General features: G+C 47.4%; 1 protein-coding gene across 10 annotated transcripts; it reads left to right on the top strand.

The window, feature by feature from the left end:
* The first annotated feature begins 2,889 nt into the window (after window positions 1-2,889).
* Window positions 2,890-14,832, top strand: LOC120596200 (uncharacterized). Of its 10 annotated transcripts, none has more exons than XM_039854642.1 (4): window positions 2,890-3,377; window positions 4,768-4,818; window positions 8,859-9,050; window positions 11,816-14,832. In XM_039854642.1, the coding sequence occupies exons 3-4, from the start codon at window positions 9,021-9,023 to the stop codon at window positions 12,704-12,706; spliced, it is 921 nt and encodes a 306-aa protein (XP_039710576.1). In that variant the 5' UTR covers window positions 2,890-3,377; window positions 4,768-4,818; window positions 8,859-9,020; the 3' UTR covers window positions 12,707-14,832. The 10 variants fall into 10 exon arrangements, with proteins under 10 accessions (XP_039710576.1, XP_039710574.1, XP_039710577.1 ...); XM_039854640.1 differs by having other exon boundaries at window positions 2,890-3,453; XM_039854643.1 differs by lacking the exon at window positions 4,768-4,818.

Below are 14,832 nucleotides of genomic sequence, written 5' to 3'. Positions count from 1 at the left end.
TCCAAGATCAAGGTGCAGGCAGATCCAGTGTCCTGGTTTGCAGATGGTCATCTTCTCATTGTAGCCTCACATGGCAGAGGACAGGGAGCAAGGAAACATGCTCTAACCTCGTGACCTCATTAGCTCTCAAAGGCCCCACCCACGAATATCATTGCATTGATGGTTAGGATTTCGACATATGAATTTGGGGTGACACAAACATTCCGTCCATAACAATGTCTCTCACGGCTTCTGACTCTGGCCTTTGGCTTGACCTGGCAAAGGCAAGGGCGTTGAACATTTCTGACAAGAACTCCACCATTATGAGCCCCTTAAGTGGATTTGCTGGCAAAAGTTGCAGCTCAGGCGGAGTGCAGTGAGGGAACCGGAACAGCCCGTTCCTGGAGATACAGTGGGATCCTCTGCCCCAGGATGTAATCTCTAAAATTACCAGCAGGGGGTGTCCGAGAGCCATGACTGTCTCAAGGGATTTTTTTCTGTTGTTTTTTTCTTTTCTTTTTTCTTTCTTTTTTTTTTTCTAGAAGGTTGCTTGGTTTATGTAAGGGTTGATTTGTCTCTGGGTGTATTTGAAGAGGGGGACAGGTCTCAGCGGTTCCTCATGGAAATTTAGCTGAGTGCGATGGATGCACTCACCATCAATTCTAGGCATTGCATCACCCAGGCCCAATGCCCTGGCACAGCATTTATGTTCAGTTCATGGTAGATGAATGGTGAATAAATGAATGGATAGATTAATAAATGAATGGCTAGATGACTATATGGAGGACTGGAGGAATAGAGAGAAGATGATCCAAGAAAAAAAGGTAAGACGAGAAAATTAGGAAAAAGGATGGACAGCAGACAGATCAGGGGAGAATCAGGGAAAAGAGAGAGAGATGCCAGGAAGGAGTGTGGTAAGGAGGAGTCAAGAGGTAGTGACTGAAGGGGTGCAGCGCTAAATCTTCCAGCCTCAGTGCCTTGGCCCTAAGTGTCTCTTCTCCGAATTGCCTCCCACTGCTGTCCACTGCAATGTTCCCCTTCTCTCCAGACCAATCGAACCTGGCCCCTTCTTCAGGAAGGCCTCCCTGAACCCACAGTTAGGATCAGTTCCTCTTGCCTTTATGCTCCCTCTGCTCTGGAGGATGCTACTGGGACCCCCTCTGATCTAGTTAAAATATGGGCAGTGGAGTCAGACAGATTCAGGTTTGGTTTGAATTCAAGCTCAACCATCATTGTATGACCTTGGCCAAGATTCCTGACCTCTCTGCACCTTGGTTTGCTCAGCTGGGGTAATACCAGTTGCTGCCTCACAGGGTTTTTGTGAATAGATAGATAGAATGCTTAGCACAGGACTTGGCCCAACAAAGGGTGACAATTATTGCTCTAGCATTCTAGAAAGTCCCAGCCTCAAATGGTCTGTCCCATCATTGATTTGAGTTCAGAAAATATTGTCATCAAAATGAATATTTAATAACACTGATCAATGCATGTAAGCACCTTGGAAACACTCATCTTTGCTTGGTTCATTTTTTTACCTGTACAAGAATGTTTATTTCAGTGCTGCTTGAAATAACAAAACATAATTGGAAACAACCTAAATGTATACTGACAAGAAAGTGAATGAACTGTAATATATTTGTAGAATGAGATAATAATGTAGAGTGAAAATGATTGGACTAGAGCTATGTGTATCGATATGGATAGATCTCAAAAGCATTTCATTGAGTAAAAAAGCAAGTTAGAGAATAATGCATTTAGTATAATGCCATAATACACATAGCATTTGAAAACATGCAAATCAATGATGGGCTGGATAGAAATGTGTAGGAATGGGATAAACATGAGAGAACAGGATGGTGGCACCTTCTAAGAAGGGAGGAAGTAGGGCTGGTGAGGGCTTTGGGTGGCTTCAGCTGTATCTGTAAGGCTAACTTGTTTTTGAGTTTCTTGAGTGTGATATGAGACCTTCTCTACAACAACCTGCAGCATGAAATACGATGAAGAAACTGAGGCTCAGGCAGGCAAAGTAAAGGGCCCATGCTTACCCAGTCTCTGGGAGGCAGAGGTAGGAATTGAACCCAGGTCTCCTGATCCCAGCTGCCCTCCCTGCCAAGCTACTGAAATGCTAGCAGTGGTCTCAGGGACAAAGAAGGTCCTGAGCCGCTGGGGCAGAGGGCCTGGGGCAGAGCGTCTGAGCTCTGCCAGGCCGGACAAGGAAGATGGGCTCTGGCCCACTAGGCTCAGGGCTTAGCCCAAGCTTGGGCCCAGACCAACCCAGGCAAGTTTTCCCACCTTCCTGTCTGTTTCCTGACACTGTCCTGGTGGGGTCAGAAGTCCAGGCCAGAGCCAGGTCAGGGAGGGTCTCCATAGCAGGAAGTGGAGGCCTCCAAGTTTCCAAGTTGACTCTCTTCCTCTCCTGCAGCTTCCCTCACCTCCCACTCAAGCACAGGCATCCCAGGGGCACAGGCAGGGGGGTGGACTTCGAGCAAGCTCCAGTCTTGAGGAGACCCCAGGCTCCCCACCAAGGACCTCAACACAGATTCTAAACCCTTCAGGGCAGAGGTGTTCCACCTGTTCCAGGATGTGGCCTGGCAGTCATTCATTTTCCTTCCTTCATCCTTCCTTCCTCCCTCCCCTCCTCCTCCTTCAGCTTCCATGCTTCTTCCTTCCAGCTGCCCTTCCTTCCTTCCTTCCTTCTCCTCCTCACGCCTCCCTCCTCCCTCCTCCTTCCTTCCTTCCTTCCCTTCTTCCTTCCTTCCTCTTCTTCTAAGAACCCACTAAGTACCAGGCCCTGTGCCTGGCACTGAGGGACAGGAATGAGAGACAGCTCTTACCCTCCAGGGGCTCTGTGTCTGCTCAGGTCCTGAGCTCACATTGTAAAGACTCACGGTGCCATTATGAGAACAATAGGCCTGGAACAGGCTTTAGAGACCATTCGGTCCCACCTTCTTCTTTTCCAGTGACTAACTGAGGACCAGGTCATTTGGCAAGCTAATAACACAACAAACTCATTTTTTTCATCTGTCAAATAATCGACAGCCAGTATTTACAGAGAGTTTACAGCATGCTGAGGGATCAACTTTGTGGGGCAGGAATTCTTATTATTCAGGTAACAGATGAGGAATTTGAGGCTCAGATAAGGGAAATGACTCAGATGAGGAATTTGAGGCTTAGACAAGGTCTTAGAGCTGGTAGAACTAGTCAGAAGGAGGACCTCACTGCTAAATTCCTCTCTGGGAAGACAAAGGCTTTTACCTCACAATGTTATCGGAAGGATCCAGCCATCTAGAGCACATTTACGGGAAGAAAAAAATTGTCAGCAGCTGCTTCCATAGTGGGGGCACAGCAGGAGGAAAACACCTTCATATGGAAGGTGACCTTCACCTACTCCGCCCCAGGTGAGAGGCAAGGGAGCAACTTTTCAGGGTACAAAGAAGAACTGGAAATGTCCACTTTGGCATCAGCAGCCTGAAGGTAGGAGGCCTGGGGTGGGGGAGCCCAAGAACAGGGTGTCTGGGAGGACGTGGGGTGAAGGGTCTCCCATGAGCTTCACGGTGGGAGGCCTGGGCCTGAGGAGAGGAGGCCAAAGGACATGAAGAACTGAGAGATTGCCATTTATTCCATGTTGAGCTGTTTTTGTCCTGTCCTGTGGTCACTCCTCTGTTACTCTGTGCCTCGGTAAAGTCTGTCACACACCATAGCTCCATGTCTGTTGTGGTGGTTTGGGGTACAGATGAGGAAGGAGTAGTGGCCACAGTGCCGGGGATGGTGGGTGTATTTTGCTAAGAGAAGATGGCAGACAGTCACAGAAGGTAGAGGGGACTGAGAACTGGTTCAGAAGCAGGAATTCAGAGTGAGAGGTGACAAGAGGACATAACAGCATCTGGGGCTCCTCAAAAATAGTGCACTGGGAAGGCTCTGAACTTCTCACAGCACATGGAATAGAGGTCTGAGCTATTTTATTTGATTATTAAAGGAAGGGGTAACCCCAGAAGGCAAGAGGGCTTTGAGAAATACCTGTTTACATGATGAAAACTCTTAGCATATGTCTCTACTCAATAAATGCTTAATAAATGGCAATGCGCTCATGGCCCTAGAGGCAGTAGGTACAATGGTTAGCAGGCAGACCTGAGCCAGGTTACTTGGATTCATATCTTGGCCGAGTTCTTTCTGGTGAGTTACTTCGCCTCTGCCCTTCAGTTTCTTATCTGAAAAAATGGAAATGCTACTAACATCTACCTCATAAGGTTGCAACGAGGAATAAATGAGTGAATGCTCATAAAGCACTTAGCCCAGTTTAGTAGTCAGGGTTCTCCACAGAAACAGAATCAATAGGAAATATATATATATTTATTATATACATTTAAATATATATATTTATTATATACATTCGTATTTATTATATACATACAAATATATGTAGGGAGATTTATTTTATATATATATATTTTTTTCCTTAATCTATGTTCAGGCTGCAAACAAAAATGCATATATATATTTATTATATACATTTGTATTTATTATATACATACAAATATATGTAGGGAGATTTATTATATTTATATTTTTATATTTTTAAAAAATATATATATATTTTTTTCTTAATCTATGTTCAGGCTGCAAAACAAAAATATATATATTTATTATGCTCTATACAAAATATATGTAGGAGATTTATTTTATATATGCTATGTACTTTTTTTTTTCTTAATCTATATATTTCATTTTACCACAAACAAAAATGCCATAGACTGGGTGGCTTAAATAATAAACATTTTTTTCTCACAGTTTCAGAGTCTGGGAAGTCCAAGATCAAAGTGCTGACAGATTCGGTGTCTGGTGAGAGCTCTCTTCCCGGTTCGTAGGTGCCTGTCTTCTCCCTGTGTCCTCACATGGTGGAAGGAGTGAGGGAGCTTCCTAGGGTCTCTTTCATAAAGGCACTAATCCCATTCATGAGGGCGCCACCCTTATGACCTACTCAACTCCCAAAGGCCCCACCTCCAATACTATCACACTGGGCATTAGATTTCATCATATGAATTTTGAGGGGACACAAACTTTTAGTCTATAGCCACACGCAGTAAGTCCTCACCTAGTGTCGTTGACGGGTTCTGCAACTTTAAGCGAAACAACATATAAAACCAGTCTTACCGTAGGCTAATCAATAATTGACATGAACAAGAGTTCAGTTCCTAAGGCATCTTATCAACATTATTGCAAAACGATGTTGAACAAAACGATGTTAATTGGGAAACTGCGGTATATATATTTAGAAATATTTATTATATACATACAAATATATGTAGGGAGATTTATTATTAAGTACTGGCTGATGTGATTCTGAAGACTGAGAAGTCATGTGATCTGCCATCTGTAAGTTGGAGACCCAACTTAGGAGAGTTGGTGGTGTAGTGTTAAGGCTGGGGAGCTGGACCACTGATAGTGTAGATTCCAGTTTGGGTCTAAAGGTGTGACAACCACGAGCACTAAAGTCTGGAGAAGATTGATGTTTCAACTCAGGCAGAGAACAAATTCAACCTTCCTTGCATTTTCGTTCTATTCAGGTGCTCAACAGATTGGATGATGCCCACCCACTTTGGGGAGGGCTGTCTGCTTTATTCAAATAGTACACCAATACAAATACTAATCTCTTCCAGAAACACCCTTGCAAATACACCCAGAAATTAAGTTTAAACAGACATCTGGGCATCTCGTCACCCAGTCAAGTTTGCCCTATAAAATCACACCCAGCAACACACACGGCAGCTGGGATGCAATAAGCAATCGATACGTAAGGCCATTATTATTACTGTCGACATAAGAAATGCCCAAATCTATAGAGAATTTGTACAAGAGTTTATTTGAGCCAAACCAGTGACATACGCTGAGGAGCAAGATCTCAAGTGCTCTGGAGAATGACAGTTTTGCAGTTTCTTGTATGCATTTGAAATTGAGGGAAAAGAAGGACGATGATATAAAGGTGAGAGAAAGCAAGGTAGGGACTGGATTATTGGATAAGATTATGTGTTCTTTTTGAGGGTGGTCATGCTTTAGAAGGAGAGATGCGAAAGGGGGCATTTCAAAGGAGTGTTAACCTGGATGCACAGAAAACAATGGCCAGGTCTTGCTTAAGGCAAAGATAAGCCTTTTAGTAAAGAAGTTGTAGGCCTGGGACATGACTACCCACCATGACCTGTCCAGTTAGGAATTTATGATCAGATCATCCTGTGAGGTAAGTTTCTGTCACATTATGGTTTTATGGACAAGGAAACAAAAATTCAAAAATGTTATGTCATTGGCCATTGTCACACAGCTTCCATCATATGCTGGTGAACCCAGTCTCAAAAATAGAAAAAACAAACAAAAAAACCCCTGATTTGCCACATTTACCAATTCCTGTGGAGTAAACATTCCCGCCCTGGCTGATTTCAGGCTATCAGTGGTTTAACAATCAGTTCACCAAATTCCAGAATATTTAACAACTGGCTCTTCTGAGCAGGTGTGAGCTACTCCAGCACAGGACTGCAGTTCCACTGTGCTATAAGAGTGTTGGGGATGGCGATGGTGGGGATCATAAACATTAGCTGTTCCTGCAAGTCTGTCAGGTCAACAGTGTTCAGTGGGCACCCTCCTTACCCCCATTTCACAAACAGAAGATTGAGGTTTGGAGAAGTTCAGTTACCCGAGGTCTCAGCACAAGTCAGTTACTCGCTATCTTTCTTCTCTCAGCAAGATTGTACATAAGCCTACATATGACAATTATCCCTGCCCTCCTTAGAGGGAATTTCCCAAGCTCCACAAAGATGGGAGCCCTGACCCCTACCAGACTGACTGCTCTACCCCAAAAGCCCTGAGGTGGCTTGGCAGGAGGGAAGCTCTTACTGGCTGGAGCCCCACCTGCCCCAATGTTCTTGAGCTCAGATCTGTCCTGTCTTGTACTTGCCACATGCAGGCTTGGGGAAGTTCTGTTTTGGCAGCTGGTGAGCAGAGTTCCCTTATCCTCGAGATTATTAAGGGTTGAAGGTATGTGACTCATTCATTATGCTTGGGTAAATGGAAGACGGCAGCCAGGGGAGGGCCAGAACCAAGCCCAAGAGAGAATTTGAGTTCTATAGGCAGGCTGGCCCAACTCCAGGTGAGGGCTCAGGTGAGTCACACTTCAAACAGTCACCTGAGGCTAGGCACAGATGTCCTTTAGGAGAATGAGCCTGCCAAAAGTTTCATTGCTCTTGGCTCTAGCTGTCCCTTGGACAGAGCTGGGCTTGCTCCTTATCCATGATGCTTTCAAGACCCATGAGCTGAAAGAATAAGGGAACACTCCTCTCGCCATATCAGGCCCCACGGGAGAGGAGAAACTGCTAAATGACAGGTAGGTACTTAATAAGCAGCATATGCACTAATGGGGCAAGGCCCTAAAGTTTTTGGAGAAAGAGGCTGCTCCCTCCATTCTGAAGAGCTCAGGGGAGTGAGATACCCTTGAACTCTCCTGAGCCTGGGATGGGGGAAGGGTCCCTAATGATCTTGGTGGGACACAAGAAGGGACAAGGATTGGTAGGACTGCAGGAGGGAGAGTAAGATAAGAGGGAGAGAGTGGGAGGGGCAAAGGCTAAAGGAAAGTCCACAACTTACTGCTGGTTTGGCAATGGAGCTAAGGAGCCAAGGTTGGAGGTCATCCCAGTGGGGCAAGAGTGGGGGCCACTGAGGGTGGAGACTGCAGGGAGGGGCATCCCACCCACTCAGGATATTCTGAGACCCTGGCAACCATCCCTGTAGTGCTAGAGAGAGGCAGCTGGGCTTGGCTGGATGGTGAAGGATGAGGGTTTGTTGGGGGACCAGGCCACAGCTGCCTACCAGCCTGTGTCTCCAGGCTGGACCCCTCCCAATGCTGCTCACTTCACAGGGTTACTTACTAAGTCTTCAGTGAGTGAGAGGGTACTTAAGCTAGTGGAACCCAGAACATCAGGTTCTAATTCTGACCACTAGGTGAGCTTGGGTAAGTCTTCTATCCTCTCTGGATCTTAATTACCTCACCTAGAAAACAAAATACCTACCTCTTAGGGGTTCTGTGAAGATTAAATGAGAGGGTGGATGTGAAACTCCTGGCACTGACAATGTCAGGTTCTTTGGCACATAGAAGGCGCTTCACCAATATCAGTTTCTCAGGGCTGAGTCTGGGCAAGAGGTGGGGCAGGCAGCCTCCCCAAACCCTCCTCCTCATGTGTCCCCGCACTTGGAGTCAGCTGGTCTCCAGCCAGCCGGCCTGACTCCAGGCTGGGCCCTGAGAACCCAGTATCTAAGGGCAGAACCACCCCTCCCGCACCTGGCTCCCAGGCCCCTCTGTCTGCAAATGCCTCTGCGGTCCCCAGAAGTCCTCGAGATCCCCTGGAATTGAGGAAGCTGGAGAGAGACATTCCAGATCTTATGGGACACAGCCTGACTTTCTGGGAGGATGAGGGAATAGCACATTCCTCCTAATATAATTGTCCTGAAGCTATTTCCAGAGGCTCTTAGTGACCAGGCCCGAAATGGCCAGTGATCTCGATGCCTGGGTACCTTCAGGACAAACGGCACAGAGGCCCAGCCCTCTCCCTGGCTGCCTTCCCTCCCGCCCGGCCCCCTGCCCAGAGCAGAACCAGGCCTGGCTGAGGCTCCACAAAGGAACTGTTGACACTGCTTTCCTGGTCCACTGAGTTCCCCACACTCCTCTTCCTCCTTGGGGGATGAGGGTGGGTGGAGGGGCTCTGATCCCTCCTCTCGGCTCCAGGTTTCAGCAACTCTAACCACCCGACCCCAGGCAAGGCCCTTCACTCTCCACGACTGTGGGCCGGGGAGGGCACTTCTATGTTAAAGTATTTCATAATCTTGGATCTTATCATTAGGAAACAGCAGAGAAACTCAGATTGGAGAACATTCTCCCAAACAACCTGCCTGCGCTCTTCGAAAATGCCAGTGTTTTTCTACAGCCAGGCCACCCTGAACAAGCCCAATCCCGTCTGACCTCGGAAGCTAAGCAAGGTCGCGCCCAGTTAGTACTTGGATGGATGGGAGACCACCTAGGAAGACCAGGTGATGTGGGTATAAAAAATAAAAATAAAAAATAAGGGATTGTAAGCTGACAAGGTCCTTGCAATCTGTGATGTCAACCAAGGGTTGCCTCGCCTAAAAAAAATAAAAAATAAATGCCAATGTTAGAAAAGAGAAAGACTGAGGAACTCCCAGGTCAAAGGAAACCAGAGTCCCTGAGACTAAAAGCAATGCCTGATCCTGAATTGAATCCCGGATTGGAGAAAGAGTTGCCATGAAGAACATCGGAGGGACAATCGGTGAAATTTAAATAAGAACTGTATTTTAGATAAGAATTCTGTATCAGTGTTAAATGTCCTGTATTTGGTAACTGCAGTGTGGATATGTAAGAAAATGTCCTTTTCTTACAAATGTAGGGGATACATGCTAAAGCCATCGGTGGTAAAATATGCTGTTATTGTCTGCAGCTTACTCTTAAAATAACAATAATAATCAGTGTGTACATGTGTGTGTGGTTACAAATGTGGCAAAAGTGTTAATGATTAGTGGATTTGGATGAAGACTATATGGGAGTTCATTGTCTTGTAAGTTTTCGGTAAGTAGAAAATTTTTCAAAGTAAAAAGTAAATCTGTATTTCCAGTATTTAGGGAAGGAAATGATGGAGGGCGGCTTTTCTTGGCAAATACCATGAGAACTCAACAGGGGAATTTGGTTCCTTTATTCAATAAATGTGTACTATATGTCCCCAGTGAACCAGGCCTCAGTGAGGGGCATGGAGATTCTGAAAGGAGCTGAGATTTGTTCCCTGAATAATCCTCAGGCTCTAGCCGGAGCCCCCAACATAGTAGATACTCACCACTGGATTGTTATTGCCGGAGGAACTGGAGAGAAGGAAGGAAAGAAGGTGCTCTTATGCCCAGGAATGGGTTACTCAAAGGGATTGTACTTCAGGGCATCTTGGTAAATGTTTGCTGACCCAATGAGAAAAGAGAAGGAGTTGATGCTGACTGCCTATAGCCAATGGGAGTTATGTTAGACCCAGCATAGAACTTCCTGACTCTCAGCATAATTAAACACTTAGAAAAACAACAAGGAATGCTGGAAAATGTCCACCCCAGCCTCGTTTTAAAAATAGGACCCATCTGTTCTGGAAGGCTTAAAGTGGTGCTGGCCTTGAGGCAGGGGCTTGACTAGGATGACCCCAGGAGGCTCCTCCCAGTGCTAAGATTCTATGATTCTATGACATGGCCAGCAGTCTGGAGTGGCAGTATGAGGGTATTCTCAGTGGAGAGCAAGAGGAGGGCTAAATCATCTGCCTCCTAAAGACAGAGTAAGAATGGGAGGGGTCCCTTACGGCAGATGGGGCCCAGCCAGCCAAGAAGGGAAGGGTGGGGCCCTGTGGGGGTCAGCTCCTATATTTCTGGAGGAAGAGATGAGGTGGTGTTGGACCAGGGAGGGAAGAGTCAAGGGTCTGGACATTCCACACGCTTCAGACCCAAAGGACAAGGGCAGCTGAGGGGCCGTGGGCTGTGAGAGGGGCCGACAGCTGTTTTCTGGGTGGGACAGGCTCAAATACTGCTCTGTTCTCACTAGACAGAAGTGGAAAATTCGTATCAAGCTGGCAGCACTGGGGGAGACAAATCAGAGCCTCCCTTCTGGTGTGGGGGGTGTTGGGAAACTTGGGGACAATGAGGACAGAGAGGGGAGGACTACCCTGCCCTCGGCTGGACCTAGGCAGGCCTAGGAACAGGAGGTGAGGTTAAGTGGACTGGACATCTCTTTGGCCTGGTCAGGGCTTAGTCCCTGTGAAGTGTCCACTTTTGGACCAGGAGGAGTAGGAGTCTCAATACCCAGTCCCCTCTCGTGGGGTGGATATGGAGACCCCCTACTGTCAGTGAGAATCAAGGTCAAACATCCTAGAAGGTTCTGATCTCACAAGTCCATCCCCATTAGTTGACTTGCGACAACCCCTGCCCCCACCATTCGGGGTTCCGAAAGTCAGAATCAACTTAGTTATGGGGTTAGCAAACACCCCTCTCCATCTGGTTCTCCCTATTGTACGCCCAAGCAGGCAGGCAAAGCAGGTGTGGTGAGACTTCTTTCTTAGCAGACTGTGAGGAGGGCCAAAGTCATCCTGACAACATAACATTGTCTTTCAGGGGTCAGCAGACACACTCAAGATAGTACCTTTCTCCACCACCAACAAGCTGTATGATCTGAGGCAAGTCATGTCATCTCTCTGAGCCTCAGTTTCCCCAAACTACCACCTTGATTTGTTGGGAGAATTACATGTAAGACGCAAGCAGAAAGCAGGCTCAGAGAGAGTTCACTGAGTACTGCATTGCTTCTAAGATGTATTTTTCAGTATCAGGATACATTGTGTAGTTGATGATTAGCTATTTGCTATTACCTTGAAAGGTCTGTCTCAGTGCTTGGAATTTCACCATTAGTGATTCAGTCCTTGGCCTTTGTGGTCTTCTGGAGTCCCTGCTTAAAGGGTGAATGGGAATTTCAGAATGTAGGATAGAGCTAAAGGAAAAGAGAGACTGCCCCATTTTTTCTAGGGAGTGTCCTGGCCTGGGTCATTCTCAGAATCTTGCCTTACTCCCCATTTCTTGCCCTTCTCTTTGTGCTTCCTGAAAAAGAAGGTGTCTGTTTTCCAGTTTGAAAATCCCTGGGCCTAGGAGGAAGATGGGGAGAGAGAAAAGGATGGTGCTGGCTCTCTGGAGGCGGAGGGAACACCTGAAGAGAAATCCTGGCGGGAGGTGGCAGGGAGCCAAGGAAAGCTGACCCAACTGTCTCCTTACCCAGGTAACCAGCCTCCAGGGGAGCAGTTCAGTGCCACGAAGCTTTATCCACCCAGCCTGGACAATGTCTAGACGCCAGGTGAGCCATCCCAACACTTACAGCCGCTCGAACCATCCCAACGTGTCCTTTCCGGCCCGGACATCAGGCTGGTCCCACTGCCCCAATGCGACCAGGGCTAACAACTTTAAACGCCCCCACACTCCAAGTGCCTCGGAGTTTAGCAACTACAGCACCCCTTCGGAGCAGTCTGACAGCCCCAGCTCCCCCAACTTTCCAGTGAGGAATATCTGCATGGGCCGGCCATACAACTCCAAGTGCGTAGAGTCAAGCCACCTGGCTAACCACCCCAAGTTTGCCAAAAAGCCCACTTGGCATAGCAGCCCCCACTGCTTGCTTTGCACAGATCATCCCTCGGGCCCCTCTGGCCCCACCTTCCTGGACCAACTCATCAAAGGCATCAACTACCTTGACAGATCCACCAATGCCTTCTACAACAACTACCCTAAATCACTGAGCCTACCAAGGCTTGCAGCCAACTACCTAGAACGTGCTGCCAACTCCATCCACCTGGACCACCCAGACCACTCCTTCACCTGCAGTTACTCCAACCCCAGGAACAGCATGGCTGCCTCTGACAACAGCAGCACCTGCATGGTGCCACGCACCAAGGGAGTCAATACTACAGATGAGTCCATCAACATGAGTTGCCCACGCCGGCTTCATAGCCGGAATCTCACTCCCATGCTGCCTCATAGGCAAGGGATAAAGTTGCCCGAGCTCCCTTTATTTGGCAACGGGATCTTTTCTTTAGGTCGTCTGCCCAGGCTCTGGGAAGCAATCCGCTCAGGCTGGAGTGCCCCTGAGCCCATCTCTAAACCCAGTAGCTGGTGGTGACATCAATACCAACCGTGAAGTGGACTCATGTCCATCAGGCTGCAGGTGTGGAAAATAAATTGTCTGTGGCAAAATGTTCCTTCCAAGATTCTGTTGAGGGGAAATGGCCATGTAGGTTGGAGGTTATAAATTCCAAGACCTACAGGCCTGGGCAGTTAAAAATTAATGGGCGAATTGGTGGTAGTAAGGAGAGGCGGACACTGTGTCTGAGTGGAGAGGGAATACCTGGTCTAAACCCAGCTCTCAAATGGGTTGTCACCTTTTCACGAAAAGCCAGGAATCTGAGTTTTATACGTTAGCAACAGATTCAAAAATATCATGATGCTCTGTGGGCTGAACAGAAATGCTTGCTAGCTGAATGCGAAGCCCACAAGTCTCAGTTGGGAATCTCTGGGTTTTACCTTGTATGGACCACTGGGGACATTCCTAGTCTCCTTTGGCCTCAGTTTCCTAGTCTCCCTTGGCCTCAGTTTCCCCATGTGAAGAAATAGGCTGGCTGTTTATACCCAACCCCCATCTGTACCCTTCTTCTTCCAGGCTCGTGGTCGATTTTAGCACAGCCACATGTGAGCAGAAAGGTAGCATAATGATAAGGATAGTAAACTGATATAGAGCACTTATATGTGGCAGGCACTGTTCTAAGTGCTTTACACATTTATTCTTTTAAAGGTATGGTTTTGATGACCAAGACCTAAGGTGGATGTAGAGAAAACTTTAGGATGGCTAGTGTGAGATGCATTGGAACAGGCAACTAGGGATAGCAACAGGTGGAAGAACAGCCCTTCCTGGAAAATCTCTGAAAAGAATGGTTTTGTCCAAGCCAGGTGAGGGCTGGAGGGTCAGAATGAGGTGGTCCCACATTTCTTTCCGGGAATGTTTGGGAAAATGTTCCTGGGCCACTGGGGGCTCCAAACCTTCAGACTCAACTGATTTGAGTGCTGAGAAATCGGGCCCCACAAGGGACCCAGGTATCTATCATCCCACTGATGACTCTGGAGACCAGGCTTTCAGCCTAGTTCTGCTACTCTCCTGCCTTGAGAGCTCGGGCACATCATCTCCCCTCCCCAGGCCTGTTTCCTCTTCTCTAACATGAGTCGAGTAGCTTTGATGATCTCTAAGAGCCCTTAGACTCTGATATTTCTGAGTCTCTCCTTCTGGTCCCAAGACAGGCCTGGAGCCTCCTGAGCTGAGAATTGAGAGTGCTCCCCTCCCCCAAGAACTCAGGCCTCCTGAGTCCTGAGTCATCTTCCCGGGCTACCCAGTGGGCCATTTCAGGCCACAGGGCCTATTTCTGTGTGGCTCTGAACCTCAGGCCCAGTCCTTTCTGGCTGGAGCTTTTCTGTCTTGAAAATATGGGAGCCGATAGCAGCTCAGAATGTGGAATGTGGCTGACCTTGAAATAATGCAGAACCTGGAGGTCTACAAGATTCTATGGCTCTTGGAGGAGATGGCTTGCTGTGGCCTAGCAGAGAAGGTGGCAGACCTGAATATCTCTTCCATGAGATCACTGCAGTGGTCCTAGGGTGGGAGGAAGGAAAGAGGTACTGACCCCCCAGCCCACTGAATTCACCTTCACTTCTATTCCATCTCTTGGAGCCCAAAGCTCAGCAGGGCACACACTCCTTTCTCTGTCTCTGGCATCCCTTCGCTCCCCAGGGAGAAGACTTTGGCCTTTGTCTGAGGGGTCCTCAGCCCCGCAGTGACCCATTCCCCCCGTGAACGTTCACAAGAATACAGCTTGTTAGAGTCCATTTGGGGCCAACTTAAGAGGTCTTTCAAAAGTGTCCTGATTCCCAAATCCTCTATTTGGCCACTTGAAGCCATCCCTTTCTTGCTCTAAGTCCATATTTGCATAAGTGTCGTCCCTAACTCTCCTGGAGATGCCTACGTCAAAAATGGTCCAATTTCCTTTAATCAGAGAATAAGGCCCTTGCCTAGGACACTGCTTTTGAGGTCTCCAGTATCTAGCCCAGTTCCGGCTCACAATGGGAGCTCAATTATTATATTGATATTGATTACAGGGCCCAACGATATTGATTAGGTGCTCAGTAATGACAACTACTATTAAGAACATTTACAGTATCTTGCATGCAATGGATTTTCAATAAACGATAATAATGATAACA

This window comes from Pteropus medius, unplaced genomic scaffold (genome assembly GCF_902729225.1).
Source record: "Pteropus medius unplaced genomic scaffold, Ma_sr-lr_union100, whole genome shotgun sequence".
Taxonomy (NCBI): domain Eukaryota; kingdom Metazoa; phylum Chordata; class Mammalia; order Chiroptera; family Pteropodidae; genus Pteropus; species Pteropus medius.
This window is presented reverse-complemented; position numbering and strand designations above follow the sequence as displayed.